We start from the raw sequence: 24,102 nt of genomic DNA, 5'->3' as shown, positions 1-24,102 counted from the left end.
GTTGTCACATGGCTAGGGAACGATGTTCCAGGGTTATGACTCTATGGTCATGAGGAAGGTTATGTTTGTGACTATTCACCTTACACCTATCCTGATCAAACTTATGAAAGGATCACTTATCAGTTAAGCCCTCGTGACCCTATCGTCACATGGCTAGAGGGAGCTGTACCCACTTTTGTGAATTTTGCTACTGTCACCTATCTGTTTTGGACTGATAGTCCTGAATGGTTATTATGATCATTGTTGATATTATATCATGCTTTATTGTGTTTTCTTGCTAGGCCTTGGCTCATGGGTGCTGTGTGGTGCAGGTAAAGGGAAAGAAAAACTCACCCAGCCTTGAGTGGAGAGCTTAGGTGGTGACGTGTATATATGCGGTCGCTTGACCATCACGGCCAAGGAGTTCTCAGAGGAACTAGGGGGTTTACCCTATTTTTGCCGCTTAGGTCGGCGGGTCTATACTTTTGAAACTGTAATGACCATTTTGAGTTGTAAATAACTTGTAAACGTTTTGATAAGCTCATGAACATTTTTATGTACTTAATAAAATATATCCTTTCCTTTTTACTGATTTTTCACCTTAACCTGATAATAACACTTAGATCATGTTTTTAACCAAATGACTCGGGTAGCGAGTCAAATTTCCGGTTCATCGCTCACCGTAACTGTTCTGGGGCAACCAGGGCGTTACAGCTTCCTTCTCTGGATTTCCTCTTCGGGGCAGGAGGGGCGTTGAAATGCCTAAACATCTTTGAGTCTGGAAAAGAGAAAGCACAAGATTTGTTAGTAAAACAAAAATAATAACAATAAAGTAATATGTGGATGGTACATTACTACTACTAGACAGTTCTATAAATCCCATATTCTAAGTTATTAAAACATCTCACTATGGCTACTAGACCTGAGTTGAGGATTTGGTCGAGGAAGTCATCCTCGTCGTCGGATGATGAGCTCAAGTCCCTCTTAAGATGGATTGCCTTCCCCTTCCCAGGCTGTGTGGGAATAGCAGGTCTGCGCTGGTCCTCTGGCTGGGGCTCCCTAATTATGAGATCGCCTGGTCTGCGGGAGTGAGGAGATGGTCCAGGAGAAAATTGGTCAGTCACTACCTCAGTGCCAGCGTTAGACTGATCAGTTGCATTATTTTCCTTAGTAGTACTCTCCACTGTGATGTTTTGGTTACTTGGTAGCAGGCCCACCATCTGAAGATTGTCTACAGTAACCAAGTTTTTCACATCCTTATCCTCAATGCACATGTTGGCCAACTCCTCTGCTCGATCAAACATGTCTTTTGTGGGCAAGGGTTGCTTGAATGGGCCCGCATGCGTGAAAGCCAGGTTGTTGGCTTTGATGTCCGAGGTGAGAAAATACTCTGTATAGTATTTCCCAGGGTTTGACTTGTGAGCGATGCCACAAAGGTATTTAACCCCTTTATGCCTCTGAAAAAGGTGGAAGAAACCCGTGTTCTTATGGCTCGGGTTAGTCCTGAAGTCAAATAAGTAATGTATTTCATGAGGAGTAGGCGGATCCCAGCCTTGCAGGAAATACAGGATGAACAGAGCAGACAACGCCTGAATTCCGTTAGGAGCGATCTGGAAAGGGGAGACGTTGAAGTAATCCGCTACTGACCGGAAGAAGGGGTGCAGTGGGATAGTCACTCCTGCATATATATGGTGCCTCGACCAAGCACAGTATGGTCCGCTAGGCCTGTTAGCTCTCTGATGAGGGCGCAGACATATGACATTCACCCTTCTCTAGCCCAATGCTTGGATGTGTTTGTTAAACATCCCAGGGTTAAGCTTCGTGGGCTTGGCGGTAAACCAAGAAGGTGTTTCCTCTCCTTCCTTCCTTGGTTTTTGGACGGCCAGACGCTGGATGTCGGTGGCAAATTTCTGGGTAATCTTTCTCTGAGGCTTGTTTGGTTTTGGCGTCTGGTGTGGTGGTCTCGAAGAAGCCGCAGTTCGGACCTCACTGCGGTCCACCACCTTTTGTACCGCTCTATGGGCTACTTCAGGGTCTTGGTCCTGCGGGAGTCTGTTTGACTTTTTTACCCTCATTGTCGACTGTTCAGCTTGATGAAGGAACTGCTCTTCATGGAGAAAGTATAAAGCTAAACAAGGAAGGATCTTCTTGAAGCGGCGGAGGCGATCCTCAAGAGTGCGACTGTTAGGAGACTTTGACGAGGAGTCGCTGCTTTGAGGGGTGTCGATCAACTGCGGGACGGACGTATCAAAATTCGTGTGGTTGTCACCTCCCCTATAGTCGAAGCGATTCTTCTACAAAAAATAAAAATGGGGAGGTGAGTAACCATACAAATATAAATCAACAAAGCAGTGTTTATTTTTTCTACTTACAAATTTTTTTTATCTAAGTAGTAAAATTTGGCATGCACAAAGAAAAAAATAATTAAAGTGCCTAAAAGTGCCTAAGAGTACCTAAAGGTGCCTAAGAGTACCTAAAAGTGCCTAAAAAGTGGCCCATGTGCGTGGTGTCCGAGCGGACACCTTAGGATGGCCCAGCGTGTCCGAAGTGTGGGGTGTGTCCGAGGAGAATCGAGGCGTGGTGTCCGAGCGGATACCAAGGCTCGAGGGGCGCAACAGGTGGGCTGGTGCGTGCATCCGACCAGCAGCAGCTCCAAGCATCCGAGGAGCCAAGACGTCCGAGCAAGGTGTGTGTCCTCCGAGCGGATGCGCGCAAGGCTCGGCGCTAGGGCGTGTCCTCCGAGAGGCTGGGCATGCCATCCGAGCTGCTGCCGCACATGTGTCCGAGGGGCTGCGCCTGGTCCGAAGGGCTGTGTGTGTCCGAGCGGACACTATGTCCGAGGAGCCAAGGGAGGCCGAGTCTAGGTAGCTGCTGTCCGAAGTGTGCATGTCCGAGCATGAGGTCCTAGCCCGAGCCCAAAGCCAAGAGTCCGATCGGATGGGACTTAGGTATGGTCCGAGTGGTTGTGGTATGGTCCGATCGAACTAGAATTTCAAAATGGCATGAGCAATGACCAATCGGCCATACCCCAACATACCATAAACCCATTCTGAAAAATAAAGCCTTAAATTCTATCTAGCACAAACACCACTTCTCATCCAAAACACACAACCACAAGATCAAAATGGGGAAATTGAAAGGTTTTCCAATGTTCTTGAAACCATATATGCCATCAAATACCCATAAACACATACAAGCAATTTAGGATAAAAAAAAATTTTCTTTTAATTTCTATGAAATTGAAGCAAAAATTGAGTTACCCATAACCTAAACAACATCCAAACAGCCACAAAATACATTGTATCTCTAAGATTCACACATAGATTCAAGAAAAAATTCCCTATGGGGTTTCGGCCATCACATGTATTTTTCATGGGGTTTTAAAAAAAAGAAAGATAACATAAGTGAAGATGGAGGAGAAGACTTACCCAACCTTGAAGAGCCCTTGAGTTGCTTGAAGAAATGAGAAGCTTTTCCTTGAAAGTCCTTGAAGTTTCGGCCAAGAGAAGAAAAACTCAAGGGGGTTTCGGCCAAAGGAGTGAAAAGAAAGAAGATGAGAGTATTTTTCTTTTTTGCTTTCTTGTGTGTGTGGAAATGTGAGAGTGCAAGGGTCTATTTAAAGGAAAAAAGTGGGAATTGCCACTTATTTTTGGACCCTTGGAATTCCTGAGATATTTTTTCTCCCCACGACTATGAGCAGTTAATTGCAGTGATCGTGGTCTGTGGAGTCGTGGTCTGTTGCATGGCGGGAAGATGAACAGTTGATTTTTAATTGTGCCGTTAGATGTGGAGAAATAAAGTTTATTATGTGAGAGCATCATATAATAAACTTGGGGGGCAAATGTTATCCCCAAAATTTGAAAGCGATGACGTGGTAATAGAAATGACAAATGACAAGGAATGGTTGGGTGATTTGGCTTAGGAGTGTCCCAGTAGACCAGTGGAGAATGTTGACTGCCCAGTCAAGTGTCATGACCGACCAGGCATGACCTTGTCCGACCAGTCACATGTTTGTCTGCCCTGGCATGATCTTGTCCGACCAGTCCAGTGTCATGACCGACCAGACATCACATGTTTGTCTGCCCAGGCATGACCTTGGCCGACCAGTCATGACAATGTCCGACCGGTCAAATGCATGACTGCCCAGCCAAGTGTATGTCTGCCCAGTTAAGTGCATGTCTGCCCAGTCAAGTGCATGTCTGCCCAGTCTAGTGCATGTCTGCCCAGCCAGGTATATGTCTGCCGAGTGAAGGTTTGGCCGACCAAACTGAATATGATATGGATCGACTAAATAAAGCAGGGCTACGTCAAGATTCCCAGAAACGGCTTCAACAAGAATCGGTCTTGGCTTGCGCGGGAATCTCTCAGTTTATCCCACAAATTTAGTGTATTGTTATATTTTGAATATTATTGTAAATTAAATATAATAAGAATAACAAAATATCCCGAATATGGGGGATATCATCTTTACGATCCTGAGCCTATAAATACAAGGCTTATGGCATCATAAAGAGGACTTTTGGAGCTTTTTCGAATCCTATTTTTCTAGAGAGAGAGTACTTGTATTTGAGAGACTTCTTGTATTCTCGTAATCTGCACTGAAGAAACTCAGTTGACTCGGGTTTATCTGATATTGAGTGCAGATCTATAATCACAACTCTAAGTGGATTAGGCAATTACCAACACATTGGGGTTGAACCACTATAAAAATCGTCCGTGTCGTTTATTTCTCTTGAAGGATTTTGTCGTTCTTGATGTCCACACGTTGTTGGCCAAAAACGCAGTCAACGAAAAGAAAAAAGGTGGTGTATAGAAAAGTACTATTCTATCAAACAATTATATTTATTTAAGATAGAATTCCCAATATATTAAATAGACATGTAATTTGTAATATTTTAGTGCATACTAATTTTTATATATATATATATTTGATCTTAATGATAATTAATAATAATTTGTCAAAAAAAAGACAATTATTAATAAATATGTAACTTCTTTGCCCAAGTGATAAATAAGAAGATTTTCCCCCTAATTTACACTGCAAAAGTATGAGAATTTTCTCATATCTATAATAATTCGAAGAGGGACAAATTCGGATGTGTTGTGATTCTGCTCACATAATTCCTCAAATAATATAAACCGTGAACAAATAACATTTTCTTAACCGTTAGAAACTCACTCCCTCTCCTTCTCACGCACAAGTATTTTTTTTTCTCAATTTTTAACATATAATTTGTGGTTCAGTGAGTCCTTAAAAGAACAAATCGCAATAGTTAACAGTTATTTTAGTTGTTTCAATTCATATATGTGATATAGTCAAAAGTCACTCATTTCTTTGTTCTGAATACTGGAGCAAAAGAAAGTTAATATAGTTTTGCAATATGACACCAGTTAAAATTTGTTAAAGAACAGGTATGTGCCTTTTCTGGAATGAATCAAGCACCGAAAAAGAAATGTAAATAGTACTAGAATGAAAATATATAAATAGTATTTTTGGTCTCTCAAAACAAGGCATAATCGCTATAAAAGCATCGATCACTACTTTGATCTATTATAATTGAAAAGACAACACTATAGTAGTTGTCCAGAACATGAATCATATGCTTTCTATAGTTCTCTTCTCCCCTATAATAAATATGTCACCTAAAATTGATCTTAGGATAACTACTCTGCAAAAGAACTAATCATCATCAAAGCCATGTCAACACCATCACTTTTACCCAAGTGAGGAGCAAACACAGCTAAATTGCCAAATCAAAAAACACAGGCAAGTTCAATAATCACCTATCATCATCATCATCATCATCACCACTAACCATTATATAAACATATTAATAGCTCAGCTTTTCGTTCTCTAGTAATTAATTTTAGGCAATGAACTTGACTCTATGAAACACTTTTTTTCCACTTCACTAGCCGTATCAAAAAGGCCATGACCTCACTTGGTTCTCTCAGAGAGTATGCAGCCTTAGTCTGCTTTGGGGTTGAAGAAACGACAATAGGAAAGCCTTGTCCACGTCGTACAACCTACACAAAAGGGTGAGATTAACATATGATAGTTTGGCAAATATGGAAGTTTAGAAAGAAGATTATTATTCTTATGTCTTCATACCCTGAAAGCATCTTCATCAGTTTTGTCATCTCCTAAATACATTGGGAGAACATTATTAGAGGTACCTAAGTCGAGAGTGCCTAGCAAATATTGTAGGGCACGACCTTTATCCCAATCAATTCTCGGACGAATCTCCATGACCTGTTCAAGATAATACAAACAAATAAAAAAAAGTTCAAAACTAATAAGGTTATACCAATATCAAGGACAAGGATACTAAGTTTATGTAAGCTATGTTCCATACCTTTTTCCCTGAAGCAATTCTGAAGTTGGGGTAAGCTTCTATCAAATTTTCCACCATCTCTTTAAGTATGTAAACATCCTACGTTTTGATTAAAACATTTGACAAATTATGCATATTATTATTTTTTATAATAAATTGATTTTATGTTTTTACATATCTAAAACACTAGATAACTAACCTCTTCATCTACTACTTGTCGAAAGTGAACAGAGATGCAGAACTTGTTGTCTTCAACAATAGCCCCTTTTATGCCTTTGGTCTTATCTTTTAGAGCCTTTAGTATCTGGAAAAAAACACATTATAAACATTTAAAAAAAAATTCAAAAATTCTCATGTTAAAGCTACAAGTGAAGGATGTCAATATCTACCTCTTGAATCTTAGGAAGAAACTCTTGAGCTGGACGAAAGTGAACAACTTCATTCCCCTTTAAAAAGGTCAAGAAAATATAAAAATAAAAGATGAAAAAAAATCAGGAGAACTACCTCTCAGTGATTAAGATCATATATAGCTAAGAAAATATTATAGTAAACACACTATACTAACCTTTTCGTCAGTGGTTCTAGTTTGAAATTTGTGATCACTATACTTTTTGGAGCCTGATGGAGTTGATATATCCATCCCATGACTTCCAGCATAGTACACATTCTCCAATTGAACAAATTCAAACACCTGTAAACATTGTTAAATCTCACAAAATTAAGGCCCAAGTCTTTTTTTTCTTCTTCTTTATTTCTTGATGATAAGTATATGATAAAATCACCTTATCTCGACGCCTTCCTGAAACGATTGCAGTAGGAAAATATAGAGAAACTTCACGTACTGCTGAACGCATCTGCAAATTTGAACATTATGGTGAAAATTTTGAATGATATTTTTCTCAAAAGCTATTAAAAAAGAGAGTAAAAGGCTCCATACAGCTTCGGACATGAATGCTTGATCAGGTTCCTTTACAATTTGGGAGAGAGTCCCATCATAGTCCAAAAAGACTACTATATCTTTTCCCTTGGCCTTGTTCATCATCTCATCAAAATTTTCCAAAGCAGATGGATGTTTGGCCTGCAAAAAATTCGACAGAAATTCAAGCTTAAAATTCACCAAATAATATGCTAAAATGGTTGAAAAACATGACATGGTTCATCACATGATAGCGTGTATTTACCAGCCATGAAGCATAAGAACCTATAATAGTCTCTCCAGCTTCATCAAATTTTGATTTACACATGGATTCCGGAGTTTGTTGATATCCCATTTCAGATTAAAAAAAATCCAGCTAAATATACCTGCAGTTGTTATCATTTATCATGATAAATTGTAGTGTATTTCATATAACAATATGTTCAATGATACTATAATGTGACAGTTAAAAACGGTTGAAGGTACTAGACATTTGAGAGAATAGTACAAAAGGATCACAAGCTTTTTTATAGCTTCTAAAGTAGGCCTTTCAGAACCAGATTCCAACTTGGTAAATTTTCTATATTTGTTCACGAAAAGCAAGCAAGTTAGACACGAGATCCTTATCCTTCACACAAATCTTATCAAAAACTCCCATTTTCAGAATCCAGAGCAGAAAATTGAAACAATTGACAGTCCTTTCTGTTGTACCCTTCAAACCACACAATTATGCTCTAGTACTCTAAACTCATTGAAAGTGACCAAAAAAAGGAGGACTGCGATCTATGACAAACTAGGATGACCAAGAATACTGACCAAAGAAATGTAAAAAAAGAAGAATCAAATCACGAGAGAGAACCATTTTGAGAAAAAGGAAAAAAATGTTCAAATCATGTGCTTTTATATTGTATACACATGTGAGTACAGGCATTATACCATATGTTTATCAGTGCTTTATTTTTCATGAAGCTCTTTGACCAAGCAACCACTTAATTAATGAAATGAAGATCGTTTATAGTATTAATATATAGAACTTTATAAAGGGTAAACTTTTTCTTTCACTCTTGTGGGAAAGAAGTTAATAAATAAATAAAAAAAGCTAAAGTGTGTAAGAATTCATCATAAAAAACTAACACATGCCTTCAATTAAAAAATGAGAAAGTGACCAAAAGCGAAAATCCCTCTAATGAAATTTGATTTGAATGAGGGGGTGTGTATAATAATAGAATTCATAGAACTACAATTTTTTTTTTTGAAAGAAAGGAAGAGTTTTATTCAATCAAACTAAACCAACCAATACACACTGCAATAAGCTTACAAGTTGTTTAAAGATGTGACCAAAAATATAAGATGTGATGGAGATCTCGCGATGTTATATGATATATAAATATATATATACTATATTATCATATGATAATTAAAAGGGGTTTGTTAATATTATTAATGGAAAAAAATAGTGATATGTTGATGCCCTAAGTACATGGCAACAAAATAGTGATATGATTCGGTTTTAGTATCATTAATGATAAAAAGGGTACGTGTATGAAAATCCGGACAACATAAGGAAAAATAAATATATGAAATAATTAACCGCAGAATTGGTGAAATTTGCCATTAATTGGCCTAAACCATTAATTATCTACATAACTTTTAAAAACAACAAAACGTAAAGTTTATCATTATATAAATATACATTAAATATAAAACACAAAGGTGAGCCAAAAAGTTTGTAAACTTAAAATTCTTTTAGACAAGACCGAAACAAAATTAAGTAGCTTATTACCCTTTTGCCCTCTTAGACAAGAAAACTAAAGGGGCTACGGCATGGGCAATATGGTCATTTTAAACGCTTAAAGTGCTTTGTGGGACTTGGATGGTAGAGAACTAAACTAACTTGAAATTTGACTGGGCATTGACCGCCACCAATCCAGCCGTAAAACACTGCTAACATGCGCTAAGACGTAATTATAAATAAGTTATACAAGCCAGGTGTGACCCGAGCAATCCAATTCGAGTTGTAAATAACGGCGCACGTTAGAAAAATCTTGGGCCTCATATCACTCTCAGCCGCTAATAATATATATGAAAAATACGGTGGTTTTCTTCGCCGGAAATAAATATTTAACGAAAACACATTAAAAAAACAATTCAACATAACCAAAAGTCTTAATGATTTCTGTGTTTGACGTTGAATTTGGCGATATATATCATGATCAACCTTGAAATTGAGCCCAATGCATATATATTATATATGACAATATAATGCATTATATATATGTATTCATATATAAATAATCAAATGGAATATATCGAATAAAGAGGAGAGGAGTAATAGAAGAGAAAATCATACCTTGAATTTTTTTTTAGAGATGATAAGAAGAAGAAGAGCTTGGTTGAGATATATGTATAAAGAGATTAGAAGAAATGAAGAAAAGACAATGAATTGAGCTTGGTTATTTATAGGCGGCTTAATTATATTACTCTCTCCGAAAACTTATATAAGGCATGCCATAGTCACGAGATACTTGCGATGATTCCAATATTTAAGGTCCACGACCACGAAAAAAAAGTTTATTATTTCTAATCTGACCATATTAGCCTCCTAAAGTAATAATAATTAAAGTTTTTTTATATAAAAATTAATGTTTATACATGGAAAAGCGTGTTGTGCTGTGTGTGTTTATAAGTATACGGAGTCAGCTCCCTGTCGATTGCCACAACCTTCATATAAAATAAAAAGGTTACGCTTTATATAATACCATTTTAATTATATATATGTTCATCTAATTATTAACATATATTTTTGGCTTGATGATATATAATCGATATGAATGTGGTACTATATAGAATTAGTTAAAATAAAAATAAAACATTAAATTCGCGTTGCACTAATATATTATAGCGACGATCTTTTTTTTTATAGCAATGTTATAGTTAATTAGTTATATAGCCCTTTTTGGTTTACCAATTCAAAGTTTGAACTTTGCGTTTGATTATTGCAATAATGTATTTAGACGTAAATTCGAATAGTTAATGTATGTACTTAATTTGCTTGCAATAAGGGATAAATAAGTGTACGTTATTATATATAGACATATATAATTAATATGTAAATTTGATTATGATCAAATTCATATATTTATATATATAGAGAGAGACGAAGGAAAGTCTAATTACTTTCTTGGCAAATGAAAATGTAAAGGGCCAATCCACTCACTCATAATTCCTTTTATGATTCAAAATCTCCAACAAAAGAAACGAATAATAGTACTAAAAGAAACGATAGATGTTATGTGTACACTGACAAGAAGGGTAATAAAAGATATTCAATGAAATCATATATTTATAACCGGTGTCCACGTCGTACGGCCACTAAAAATGAATGTAATATCGAATTATATATATTTTTATATATATATATATGGTATGTAAACAACCTTTTACACATTGCGTTTTTATATTTATTAAGATTACTTACCTGTCGTAAAGGATAATTAATATACATATTCTCTGACTGTTTCCCCTTCCCATATTACTGATATAATTATCTTCTTTCCAATATATTGATGGATTCTAGGAATATCTTATCCAATTATTATCTTCCACAATTGTCTCGCCCGATAATAATAATAAAAAAAAAATAAGAAGAAGAAGAAGAAGAAAAAAGACACTTTTGTTTTCGAAAAATATAATAAAATGCACACTTTCTATTTTAAAAAATTATTATTATTTATTATATCCTCGTAGACAATGGATACATATTACTGACAAGTGTTCGTTTTTATTTCAATAAAAATACACATGATATAAAGTGTCTTTATATACTACTGACATTATTATTATTATTATTATTTGAGTTTTTATGCTTAAGGTTATTTAAATAAAAAAAAATGCTAGACATTTACATCATTTAAAATAAATGTAAATTCTTTTGACAATACCAAAAATATCATTTTCATAATTTTTCTCATCCATCTCCCATTCTCTCTTCCCTCTCTCTCCTTCTACCCATTCCTCTCAACTCCCTTTCTAGAAAAAAAATTCATGAGTAAGGTAAAATATAATAGAACTCAATGTAGCAACAAATATTCATCACTTATGATACTAAAATACTACATTTCGAACAGATCTGGGCATGTTTTGTGAGTTTTTTTTGCGATTTTTTTCAGATCTGAAACTTTGGAATCTGCAGAAAATCGACGTGGTTTAATGGTGGTTCGAGGGTGCTCGATGCCAGCTCGATGGGGCCTTCAAAATCATGATTTTCATGAAAAAATCGATGTTGCTCGATAGTAGTTCGATAGTGTTCGATGCGATTCTTGCAAGATACGTAATTTTTCACTCGGGTGTCTGTTTGAGGTGATTTTTTTTTGTTTGTATTTTTTCAAGATCTACACGTTTAAGATGTGTATATACACATTTGAGAAATGTAAATCTTGAAAAAAATGACAAATGCAAAACATACCTCATGTTCAAGATATGTTTTGGTATGTTTTCAAGTTCTAAACTTTGAAAATGTGTATGTGAACATCTAAAATGTGTAGATCTCAAAAAAATACCCAAAATAAAAAAAATCATCCCAAACGGACACCTGAGTGAAAAATTATGTCTCTTACAAGAATTGCATCGAACCACTATTGAACCACCATCGAGCAACCATCGAACCACCATCTAGCAACGACATTTTTTTCATGAAAATATTGATTTTGAAGGCCCCATCGAGCTGGTATCGAGCAACAATCGAGCAAAGTCAATTTTCTACATATTTCAGAGTTTCAGATATGAAAAATAACTCAAAAATCATGCCCAACTCGATGGTTGCTCGATGGTGTTCGATGCTACCTTAATGGAGCCTTGAAAATCAATATTTTCATGAAAAAATCGACGTTGCTCGATGGTTGCTCGATGGTGGTTCGATGCGATTCTTGTAAGAGACATAATTTTTCACTCGGGTGTCCGTTTGGGATATTTTTTTTTTATTTTGGGAATTTTTTTAGATCTACACGTTTTAGATGTTCACATACACATTTTTAAAGTTTAGAACTTGAAAACATACCAAAACATATCTTGAACATGAGGTATGTTTTGCCTTTGTCATTTTTTCAAGATTTATATTTCCCAAATGTGTATATACACATCTAAAATATGTAGATCTTGAAAAAATACTCACAATAAAAAAAAAATCACCCAAAACGGATACCCGAGTGAAAAATTACGTATCTTGCAAGAATCGCATCGAACACCATCGAACCTCTATCGAACCACCATCGAGCAACATCGATTTCTTCATGAAAATCTTGATTTTGAAGGCCCCATTGAGCTGGCATCGAGCACCATCGAACCACGTTGATTTTTTGTAGATTTCAAAGTTTCAGATCTGAAATAAAATCGCAAAAGAAACTCAAAAATCATATCCAGATCTGTTCGAAATGCAATATTTTAGCGTTCTAAGTAAGGAATACTTGCTATTACATTCAGTTCTATTATATTTTACCTTACCCATGAATTTTTTTCTAGAGAGAGAGTTGAGAGGAGTGGGTTGAGGAAGAGAGAGGGAAGAGAGAAAAGGAAGTTGATGGAAAAATTATGGAAGGAGTATTTTGGGCATTGTAAAAAATTTGGTATTTTTTAAAAATAATTAGAAGGCCTAGCATTTTTTTGATTTAATACACCTTAATAGGCATAAAAACTCAAATTTCCCTATTATTATATATGGTGAATGAAAAACAAAAAATTAAATAGAAAACAAGAAAAAGATATATATCCCATGGATACATAATATTCTAATTATTACTTGATTTTCCAATATTAAATAATAATAATAATATCCTAATCAGCATAAGTAATAGTTAGAATATCTTTTTCTTGCTTTCTATTTAAATTTTTGTTTTTCATTCACCATATATAATAATAATAATAATAATAATAAAACCCTGTTTAACTAAGCTTCTTTAAACGCTTGAGAGTTAAAAAAAAAGGTGATAGTGATAATGGAGAAAGGCATCGTGGTAAGTGGGTTAAGGGTAAGAAAATTGGATGGGCCAGGGTCATTGCCATGGATGGGATGGCCATGGCCATGGATGGGTGGGGTGCACTACTATATATAGCGACTTTATTAAGTTGGTCAGCCCAATAATTAACCTGCAGATATGATAGTGGGGTTGATATATATATATATATATATATAGTCAGCGTGGTCCCTCCTTCTCCTTTTTATTTCATTCCCAGAGAGAGGAATAGTACTTGGCCACATGAACATTCCAGCTCCAGCTCCTGCTCCTGGCCATGGTTTCTTCCTCCTCCTACGCAGTCTTCTTTTATTTATGTTTCTCAAGCACAACAGAGTTGCAATCACAATCACTAATAAACAATATATAAAAAAGTAATCTCGTAAAAACATACATATATAAATACTTATTGGTAGTACTTATTTTTGGGCATTAATTAAGTTTTGGTTTAGAAGATTTTGGTAATTCAATTTCAAATTCTATAATTTATAGCACTTTTATAGCATATATATGATGAAGCTTCTTTTGATCAGTATAGAAGATTTGATAATAATCCAATAAATCCTAGCTAATAGGAATATATATATATATAATAGTATTAAGCTGCCTCAATTATTAGGGTAAAGTTCCAAAAGAATTTTCATATCAGGGACCAGCTGAAAATATTACTATACATATATATGCATTATTACCTACAATATATATCATTTTCCATACTTTTTATATTGCTTAATATAATTAGTCTTTATTCAATGTAGTTCCTTTCAGAACCAATTTTATACTAATATACAATACTATTTGTGTAGATTTATTCATAATTAATTATGAATGAAAGTATTTAAAAGATGTAATGTCACGTCTATAAATATATATATCATATCCCTTTCAAAAATTGATCCCATGCACATGGTTGACAGTGAGAAAGTTGACTACTACTACTCATGATTCTTCTACTTATTATATGAGTAGTTTTATTCATCTGTGTTGGGCCTCTTTCAATATAGTACTCAATAAAAATAACCTATCAAATGTATGCTTATAGAGATTCCACTACTTCATATATTTATCTATTTGTCTTTTTGTAATTCATTCAAAGAAAAATATATTCATTACCAAGTACAACGACACTGATCATTGTGGGAGCTCCAATAGCATTTATATATATAAATATATATATATATATATATAAACCTATACTAAATAATGGAGCTATTACTAAAAGAACTGGTAGCTTCTTGCTTGTGCACTAACCGACCATCAGTGTTCCAAGGCAAGATCTATATATAAAATAAATTAAAATGTGTATCATCGATGTTGGTACCTAATTAGTGGCCAATTTATAAGGATGCATGATACACAAACTAAAATTATATAACAAATTCCATCTCAAATAAACTATATTATATACATAATTCTAAAAGTTGTACAAATTCATGTCAATTAGTATATATATTATATCCGGCAAAACCCTAGAATAAGTTAGGGATATTTGCAGCAAATCTCTTTATTTTTTTACAAAAGTTGTGACAAACCCCTCAATCCAAAATTTTGGTGGAAAAACTGACTTCCGGTTTGTTATAAGTTACCTCTTTTAGGTATTAAAAATTAGGTAAGCAAATTAAGCGTCAGTTAAGATACCCGTGGCAATACGTTATAGGGTCGCATGTCAAAAAATAATAAATTATTATTTTTAAAATAAATAGATTTAACTAATAAAATCATATAAAAAATATTTTTTTTTCAATTTTAAGTTATGGTTACTTTTAATTATGTATTATTATTGTTATTATTATTATTTTAAAATATTGAAATAATAGAAAATAATAATTAAAACACTAGAACAAAATTTAAAATACAAAAAATTAATTAATTTTTTTTCGAAACTTAAATTTGTTTGAAAAAAGTTTTTAAATTTATTCCCTTCAAAATTTAAATTTATTTGAAAAAAATTCTTAATTTTTTTAATTTTAAGTTGCTTTAGTATTTTAATTATTTTTTCTAATATTTTAGTGTTTAAAAATAATAATACATAATTAAAATTTATTTTTCTATTTTTTTATTAATTAAATTTATTTTTTAAAAAATAATAATTATTTATTTTTTGACATGTGACCCTATAAAATGTTACTACATATATCTTAGTTGACACTTAACTTGTTTACATGTCATTTAACACTAAAATAGTAATTTGCAACAAACCATTAACAGAAGAGGGTTTTGCCACCAAATTTTTTTATTGGGGGGTTTATCGCAACTTTTGTAAAATAATAGAAGATTTTGCCGCAAATATCCCAATAAGTTATATAGTGCTCTCAACACTTGATCCTTCCAAATATATATATATATATAAAAATATATATCTTCTATATAAAAAATGTGTAGATAACATAAATTCTTGCTTTTAACGGTTTTTTTTTCTGTTAATTTTAACGGAATATTCTTATATTTAACATAATATTCTTATATTTAACGGTAGATTGTAAACACGACTTAAACTTAAATAAATAAATAATTAAACAAATTAAAATATGATATTTTTGAGATATTTTACAATAATAATTACTTAAAAATAATAAAACCATATATTCTATAACTTAAATAAAATTTAATTAAATTTAAACTTAATATTATATTAAACATATAATATATAATCTTTTGTTGTCCCTGTCAAATAAAAAAACTAGAACAAATATAAATTTAAACAAAAATAAATTAATTAATTAAAATAGGATATTTTAAAAATATTTTATGATAATTTAAATAATTAAATCATATTTATTTAAAAATAATAAAGGCCAACATCATTTTTTTATCTTATAAATTTGTATGATAATTTGTTTTTTATCAAGTGATTTGATATCTTCTTCCTCATCAAATTCACACCAAAAGATATTGTAAGATACATTAGAAACTAAAAATAGTTTATGCATGTATATTATTGTTTACCCTACTATGACTTTTTCTATTATTATTTTATTTCTATTATTAATCTCTTTTTAAATATTATTGTATTTTATTTATGTCATTTAACTGTGTAAATATATATCTATATTAGATGTCATATATGTAAAGATTATTGATATAAATATTTATATATACTATAGAACTATAATTCATTCTAATATATATATATATACATTAAAAACAGTGAATTAGTTTTTATATTAACATTATAGATAATGTTTACAATTTTAAAACTAGGCAAACGTGCATTGCAAGTTGCTTCTACCTAATATATATTATAGACATGATTCTTACAATATATACTAAACTCAAAGAACACATAAAAAGCACTTGAACTACCCCTATCACCAGTCACCACCGATCTCTCAGGTTATTCTTATAATTATAAGCACACGTACTTTTTTCCTTATAATAATATTATTGAACTTTCTAGCCAATTCAAAAGCAAAAAATTCTATGAACCCACAACCATAACCATGCAAAATTGTTTATGATCTTTCCAAGGTATCCATATGTGCTCAAATAACTTTAAAGAACACATATATATAATATAGTGGTAGTATATTTTATTATATATGTATGTATATAAAAATAGTATAACAATGGTAGTTGAACGATCAAATCACTTACTACTCTTTAATTAATCCGACCTTGGCTTGTATTTTTTTTATTTATTCATGGTGGGTGCATATGGAGATGGGTTAATGAATTGTAATAAGTAAGTGGGACAGAAGCCACGACCTTTTCAAAACGTCCTTTGCATGCTTTTTATTATAAAAACGACAATTCCATAGTGAGTAATATTTTGTACAAGTCCATTGTTGGACCAAACTAAAAATAATTTTTAATCATAAAGGGGGCAAAGATAATTTTATTTAATAGCATGATTAACTAGCAAAATTTTGTAGAGTAGTTTTTACTAACTTTATCAAATATATGATGTGTGAGAAGATTTTGTTAACATAATTTTTACTCGCCAAGGTCTTAGTATTCATTCCTCTCTGGTCACCCTGCTTCAAGCTTTAAGTCATCAAGCATCAAAGAGCAAAGGAAAAGATACGTAAATCTCGCACTTATTGCGATGTGTTCTTTTAAACAACATATTTGATCTTTGAGATGATTAGGGGTTGGTTGATTGGGCTTTAAAATACCACTCTTTGGCTTTTGAAATGCTAAAAATATTTTTCACACTGGTTTGGTTTTCAATGCATTTTGGTTTTAGTTCTATTTTTTTTTTTTAAATAAGCTAATCTCATCAACTTTACAGAAAGCTAAAAATTAAAACAAAAGTTCAGCTAACCAAACTGTAAGAATCCCTCAAGGCCTTATACTAATTAACAGTGTTGAAGAATTCTACTTTTTTTTTTAATTATTTTTTATTTAAAGATATGATAAAAAAAATTAATAATAACATGGTTCAATCAATTATATTCAATAATTTGAAGACCTTACATATCCACCTTATCTTTCTCTTATTTGGCTTTATTTCTTCACTGTCTTTCTCCTTGCTCCTTGGTTCTTAGATAATACTTTTTTTTTTACTACTAGTGGTGTACCCTCAAGAAAAATATAGATATGTTAAAGAATTTGTAAATTTAGGTATGATTTCATCTTTATAAGATGATCTTGTTTTTCTTTATTTTAATCGTTGTTTTATATTTTCTTTGAAGTTAAATAAGAAGAATTTGTGTTTGTCAAAAAAATAAAAATAATTGTGACTTGCCCTTGCTTGTTTGAAGACATGTAGATAAAGCAACGTGGTTAGCTGATCATGAGGCGATGGCTTTCTTAGTTTTGGTATATGTTGCTATATATATAACATAATATATATTTATATAATATATTAAAACTTATAATATTTTGTGAGCAATAATTAAGTTAGTTATGCGCATATATGTCTGTATTTTATTAGCTATAATTGAAAATTGATAAAAACAATTTATAAAATTCAATCTCACATAATTTTGAAGAGCAATATTACGTGGCATAAAACACTATGAGAGACTCACTCATGCATGTGTATTCCACACTTTTCACTTCTTTTATATATATAGACGAGGTCTTTATCCATATAATATATGTATCTATAAATATAAATATATATATATATATATATTTGTAATGTGGTTTTATAAAAATGTATTATCAAAAGACAAAAAAAATATGTGGTTGTCCTTTCTAAACACTACAAAAAAGGAGACTTTTGCCGGCGCAAATTTGCGTCGGCAAAAGTATGGTTTTGCGCCGGCAAAACCCATGGAGTTTTTGCCGACGCAGTTTTGCGCCGGCAATGGCCTTTTTTGGCAACGAAAAAATACGCCGGTAAAAATATTAATGCGCCAGTAAAAAAATCTGTCACGATATTGTGGAAAACACTTTTAGCGGCGAAATAATGCGCTGGCAATAGTTTAATTTTTTAGTGGCACATTTTTGCGCCGGTAAAGATGTATATGTGAAGTTAAGATTGAAACTTTTTGCCGACGTAATTTTGCGCCGGTAAAAGTATTTTTAAAATAATAATTTTGATTAAATTACTAATATTATTTTCAATATATTAATATTAATTAATAATTTTCAATTTTAATATATTAATAATTATTTAATTTTTTAGTAATATTATTTAATTAGAAATAAAATTAAAATTAAAATTTTATAAATTAATAAATAAAAAATTACAACTATTAATATTTATTGTCTCCACCAAACATTAAAATATAAAAGTAATTTAGTAAAATAAATGTCTCATAAATTAAATTTTAAATAAATAGAAAAAAGTTCTACTAATGAGTACTGGCCGCCTCATCATTCCCGCCCCCGTCAGCATCATCGTCCTCGTCCGAATCCTGGTCTGGTAAGTCAACAGTAAAACCAGGAGCCAATTGACCAACCTGCTTCAACAAAGCACTGAGCAGGAGATCTTGACGCCGTTGACGACTCTCAAGTTTAGTCGCATGCTTCTTTAGGTTCTGATTTTCTAGCATAATGTCCTGATTTTGCTGCAAAATGGTGTCCACTTCAGGTGGCAATTGCCCGGACATTTGAGAAGTTGACGAAGATGCTGTCCTCTTTGCGCCAATTGCCTTCAACCTAGGCAACCCCCCAAACCCTTTCTTATAACGCGAGCGGGGTCCAAGGACATCCGTGACAATATCCATATCAGGCGGGAAATGACCGTCGACATTATCGCCGACACAAGAAGCAGCAGATGATGCAGGGGCCGTACTCTGCGATGCTCGACGTTCGGTCATCTCATTCTGCATAATAAAAAGCACGTATTTCGAATTCCAATATAACATTATTTGAAAACCTAACTTATAAATTTTTAATATAACAACATATAAAATATAACTTTATTATCTATTTGCCAACATCCTGTCATTAATGACTGCAGACCAGTGATTGAAAAAGAATGTAATTAATTTTGTTCCCGTATCAGGGAGCAAGTGGGCTAAAGTAAATTTGGTCATGAAAATCCATTTCTGATTGAAAATCATGAAGATATTATTGATATATACGGTAGGTGCAGTTAATTCCATTAATGGGGAATTTACGTCTCCAAACATATACATCAACTACATTTGCATGTTTTTCAATCAGAAATGGATTTTCATGACCAAATTTACTTTAGCCCGCAAGCTCCCTGATACGGGGACAACATTAGTTACATTCTTTTTTTATCTTAGTCCACAATCATTAATCATAAAAATATTGGCACATAGATTATAAAGATTTCATTGTTAAAAATTTAATTAATAATTAATAAATAATTACTAATTGACAACAACCAATTAATAATTAATATTTAATAATTATTTACTAAACTTTTTTAAAGTTAAATGATCATAAATTAGTTAAGGTTATGCAACTTACATGTTTTGTCGCCGCTGCATCACTAATCCACTTATCCTTCTTCTTGTGCAGGTGCTCGAATGTGTCGATCATGCTCGGGAGCTGGCCAGTAGATGGGTCCATCTAAAAAAACAAATTATTTAAACTTTGTGACATTTATAATATTTTCGTAAATGTAAGGATATAAGGTATTATAATTTACGTGATCATAAACATGGGCAACGATGGATTTGGAACCGTGTCCTCCTGGTATGGTTATTTTAGCTCGAGCTTCTTTATTTTTCTTCGATATACGCTTCAAAAAGAAAACAGTACTCATTAATCTAAATTGTAATTTTATAATTAAAAATTAATGTAAAATCTACGACATACCTGGTGAGAATTAGAAGTCCAAAAATCACACAAAATTGCCCAATCAGAAGAAGTAATCGACACAAAAGGTTTTGACTTCGCTCTCTCATTGTCCACCTCTCCTCCAACATCTACCCAGTGTTTCTTCATCGTGTGGCGCCAATCAGTCAGATGTTTTTGCATTTGTCTTACCATGGCATCGTTGATTACTAGATTGTCTTCTGGATAAATGAATTTTTCCTAAAATCACAATTAAAATTGGAATTTGTTAAAATATTATGAAGATAGACAAAATTAATAACGAGTTATTAAAGGTTTAAAGAATGCTTACAGATAGTCTCTTTCGAATAACTTCGATATCAGCTGGTTTTACTTGTTCCCAAGCTAGTGTAGTTGGGGGTACGGTGCTACGCAAATAACGAGCCATGGAATTGTTGAACCACTTGCCGTACTTTTGAATAGCTTTTCCAGTTTCTTTATCAAACTCTACTTTCAAATGACTAACTTTTTTTATGGCCAGCTCCTTCTCGATATTGGCACCGTAATAAGCTCCCCTGCCTCTCTTGGAGCCACCACCTATATCATTACTTGTTTCGGCCATTCTACATTAAAATATTCATTAATTAACTAATTCAAATTATGTATGTCTGTTGTTTTTTGTTATAAAATTAACATTTATTCATTATGGTATTTCCAAACCTACCCTATTCCGACCTAGTGGATCCCTTGGAGATAGTAAGGAGTCATGTACTTCTCCTCAGTTTTTTAAAATGTTTCTCAAACATTTTTAAAAAATGAGGAGCAGTACATGAATACATTATCTATCCCCAAGGCATCCACTAGGTGCATCACTATTGTTTTTTGTTATTGAATTAACATTTTATTACTTATTGTCTTTCCCAACCTACCCTATTCCGACCTAATAGATCCCTTGGAGATAGTAAGCAGACATGTGCGACTACCCATTTTTTCAATATATTTCATCAAATATATTGAAAAAATGAGTACCAGTACATGAATACATTGACTATCCCCAAGGCATCCACTAGGTGCTTTTGTTATTGAATTAACATTTTATTACTCATTGTCTTTCCCAACCTACCCTATTCCGACCTAATAGATCCCTTGGAGATAGTAAGCAGACATGTGCGACTACCCATTTTTTCAACATATTTCATCAAATATATTGAAAAAATGAGTACCAGTACATGAATACATTGACTATCCCCAAGGCATCCACTAGGTGCATCACTATTGTTTTTTGTTATTGAATTAACATTTTATTACTCATTGTCTTTCCCAACCTACCCTATTCCGACCTAATAGATCCCTTGGAGATAGTAAGCAGACATGTGCGACTACCCATTTTTTCAACATATTTCATCAAATATATTGAAAAAATGAGTACCAGTACATGAATACATTGACTATCCCCAAGGCATCCACTAGGTGCATCACTATTGTTTTTTGTTATTGAATTAACATTTTATTACTCATTGTCTTTCCCAACCTACCCTATTCCGACCTAATAGATCCCTTAGAGATAGTAAGCAGACATGTGCGACTACCCATTTTTTCAACATATTTCATCAAATATATTGAAAAAATGAGTACCAGTACATGAATACATTGACTATCCCCAAAGCATCCAATAGGTGCGTGTGTACCTATATCTGATACTATCATTAATTAATGATAATAAATAAAGTTTTCATTGAATTAAATAAAAAGTTACATACACTTGTTTAAATTACATATCACTGTCCTCATCATCACTAACTACACCATCATTACGAACATCACTATCACTATCACTATCAACTAGAACATTATCGTCATCCTCATCGTCTTCATACTCGGCCAACGTGTCCTCTTCAAATTCAACTTCATCATCGACAACAAATTCATCTGAGCCTTCGCCAACCAAATCATCAACGTTGTGCACTTCAGTGGCATTGACATCAACCCGATCATACTGAAGATTATCAAAAATTGGAAGTTCTACCCACAACTGAAATGAAGAAGAATTAACTTCTTGCAATATTGGTATATCATTTGTGGTCTCAGTATCATCAACATCAGAATTTAAGAAATCCCATACATTCCTTGGAATGTATTCATTAACGAGCCTCCAATCATCCACATCTCGAAGATAATACACCAACTTCGCTTGAGATGCGAGAACGAAAGGATCATCTTTATAACATTCTTCTTTCACATATACGCTCGTAAAATTGGATTCCACTTTAATTCTACTTGTATTGAACCATCTACACTTGAATAGGACAACACTGTAACCCATCAAGTAGGACAATTCAATTACTTCTTCCAAAACTCCATAGTAGTTCACTCCTTCCTCACTTGGCACCATTACACCGCAATTTTGTGTTTTAAGCTTCATATCACGACCACGAGTCACAAATTTCACACCATTCACTATCATCCCTGGATATGAATACACGGTGCCGCTTGATTTGTTTGCGAGAGCATACAATTCATTATTCACTTCAGTAGGTGTTGACTCATGCAAACCGTTCACCTATCAACATTAACATTGAAAGTTAGTTTTGGATTGACTAAGTGGGGTTTCAGAAAAGAATTGACTAATATACATACTCTTTCTTTGAACCACTGAGGAAAATCAGTTTCTTGTTGAACTTCAAGATTCGAGCCCCCCCGTCTTCTTAATTCATCCATATGCTCACTACAAATGAACAAAAAAACTATGATTTTGGCATTTACTCGGTATATAAACCAAACATCATTATTGAAAAAATACTAGAAAACACACCTAAGGTACTCCTTAATTTCGGCACAATTGTTCAAGATATACCACTCAGCCTTTTGCTTTAACTGCGGATTGAGGAGCATACTTGATTTCTTACCAAATGGACGACCAACAGCCTTATAAATAGAATATTCCCGATTTGGTTGGGATTCAACGCGATCGTCATTCCTCTCAGGTCGATTGAATCGAGTCTCAACCCCCCGCAGGTACATTGAGCAAAAGGTTAAAGCCTCGTTCACCACGTAAGCTTCTGCGATTGAACCTTCTGGACGTGCACGATTTCTTACATACTGTTTATAAACTCCCATTGAACGTTCAATGGGATACATCCACCTAAAGTGCACGAGACCGCCAAGAATTGCCTCTTTCGGAAGGTGCAAAACCAAATGCACCATAATGTCGAAAAATGCTGGAGGAAATATCATTTCCAACTTGCATAAAATGGTGATAATGTCTGTCTCCATCTTCTCAAGATCTTTCACATTCAAAGTCCGTGCACAAAGTTTTTTTAAAAAACCGCACAACTCAATAATTGGCTTCCGAACTTCCGGAACCAAAAACGACATAATTGCGGCGAGCAACAACTGCTGAAACAACACGTGGCAATCGTGTGATTTCAACCCACTTATCTTGCCATCATTGACATTGACATTCTTCGAAAGGTTTGCAGCAAAACCGTTCGGGAATTCAACTGACTTCACAAATTCACAGAAAACTCGACGCTCCGGGACACTGAGGGTGTAACTGGCGTGCGGTTTCTTCCACTTGTTTCCCTCTTTGCGGAGGTGGAGTTTTTTCATAATTTTCATGTCTGCTAGATCAAGTTTTGCATTGTCAGTGTCTTTAGATTTTCCCTCTAAGTTCAACAAAGTTCCCAAGACACTGTCGCAAACATTCTTCTCAATGTGCATT

The 24,102-nt window shown here is 33.5% G+C and overlaps 2 protein-coding genes across 2 annotated transcripts; both read right to left on the bottom strand.

Moving 5' to 3' along the window:
• Positions 1 to 5,426: 5,426 nt before the first annotated feature.
• On the bottom strand, positions 5,427 to 8,149 carry LOC133797515 (trehalose-phosphate phosphatase A-like). Its single transcript, XM_062235435.1, has 9 exons — positions 7,496 to 8,149; positions 7,252 to 7,392; positions 7,097 to 7,168; positions 6,880 to 7,005; positions 6,704 to 6,760; positions 6,514 to 6,618; positions 6,336 to 6,413; positions 6,092 to 6,232; positions 5,427 to 6,006 (listed from the first exon to the last, which is right to left on the bottom strand). Exons 1-9 carry the CDS (start codon positions 7,583 to 7,585, stop codon positions 5,866 to 5,868), a joined length of 951 nt encoding a protein of 316 aa, XP_062091419.1. The 5' UTR covers positions 7,586 to 8,149; the 3' UTR covers positions 5,427 to 5,865.
• Positions 8,150 to 22,763: 14,614 nt separating this feature from the next.
• Positions 22,764 to 23,637, bottom strand: LOC133793835 (uncharacterized). Its single transcript, XM_062231093.1, has 2 exons — positions 23,194 to 23,637; positions 22,764 to 23,106 (listed from the first exon to the last, which is right to left on the bottom strand). Exons 1-2 carry the CDS (start codon positions 23,613 to 23,615, stop codon positions 22,938 to 22,940), a joined length of 591 nt encoding a protein of 196 aa, XP_062087077.1. The 5' UTR covers positions 23,616 to 23,637; the 3' UTR covers positions 22,764 to 22,937.
• Between the last annotated feature and the right edge of the window lie 465 nt (positions 23,638 to 24,102).

This window comes from Humulus lupulus, chromosome 8, assembly GCF_963169125.1.
Source record: "Humulus lupulus chromosome 8, drHumLupu1.1, whole genome shotgun sequence".
NCBI lineage: Eukaryota > Viridiplantae > Streptophyta > Magnoliopsida > Rosales > Cannabaceae > Humulus > Humulus lupulus.
Note: the sequence above shows the minus strand (reverse complement) of the source record. Positions and strands in the feature narration are given on the sequence as shown.

Coding starts and splice junctions, on each gene's coding strand:
- LOC133793835 (XM_062231093.1), bottom strand. CDS start 23,615: ATGATATTTCCTCCAGCATTTTTCGACATTATGGTGCATTTGGTTTTG. Junction 23,107..23,193: donor GAAATTAAGGAGTACCTTAG/GTGTGTTTTCTA, acceptor GTTCATTTGTAG/TGAGCATATGGATGAATTAA.
- LOC133797515 (XM_062235435.1), bottom strand. CDS start 7,585: ATGGGATATCAACAAACTCCGGAATCCATGTGTAAATCAAAATTTGAT. Junction 7,169..7,251: donor AAGCATTCATGTCCGAAGCT/GTATGGAGCCTT, acceptor TCAAATTTGCAG/ATGCGTTCAGCAGTACGTGA. Junction 6,761..6,879: donor CTAGAACCACTGACGAAAAG/GTTAGTATAGTG, acceptor ACCTTTTTAAAG/GGGAATGAAGTTGTTCACTT.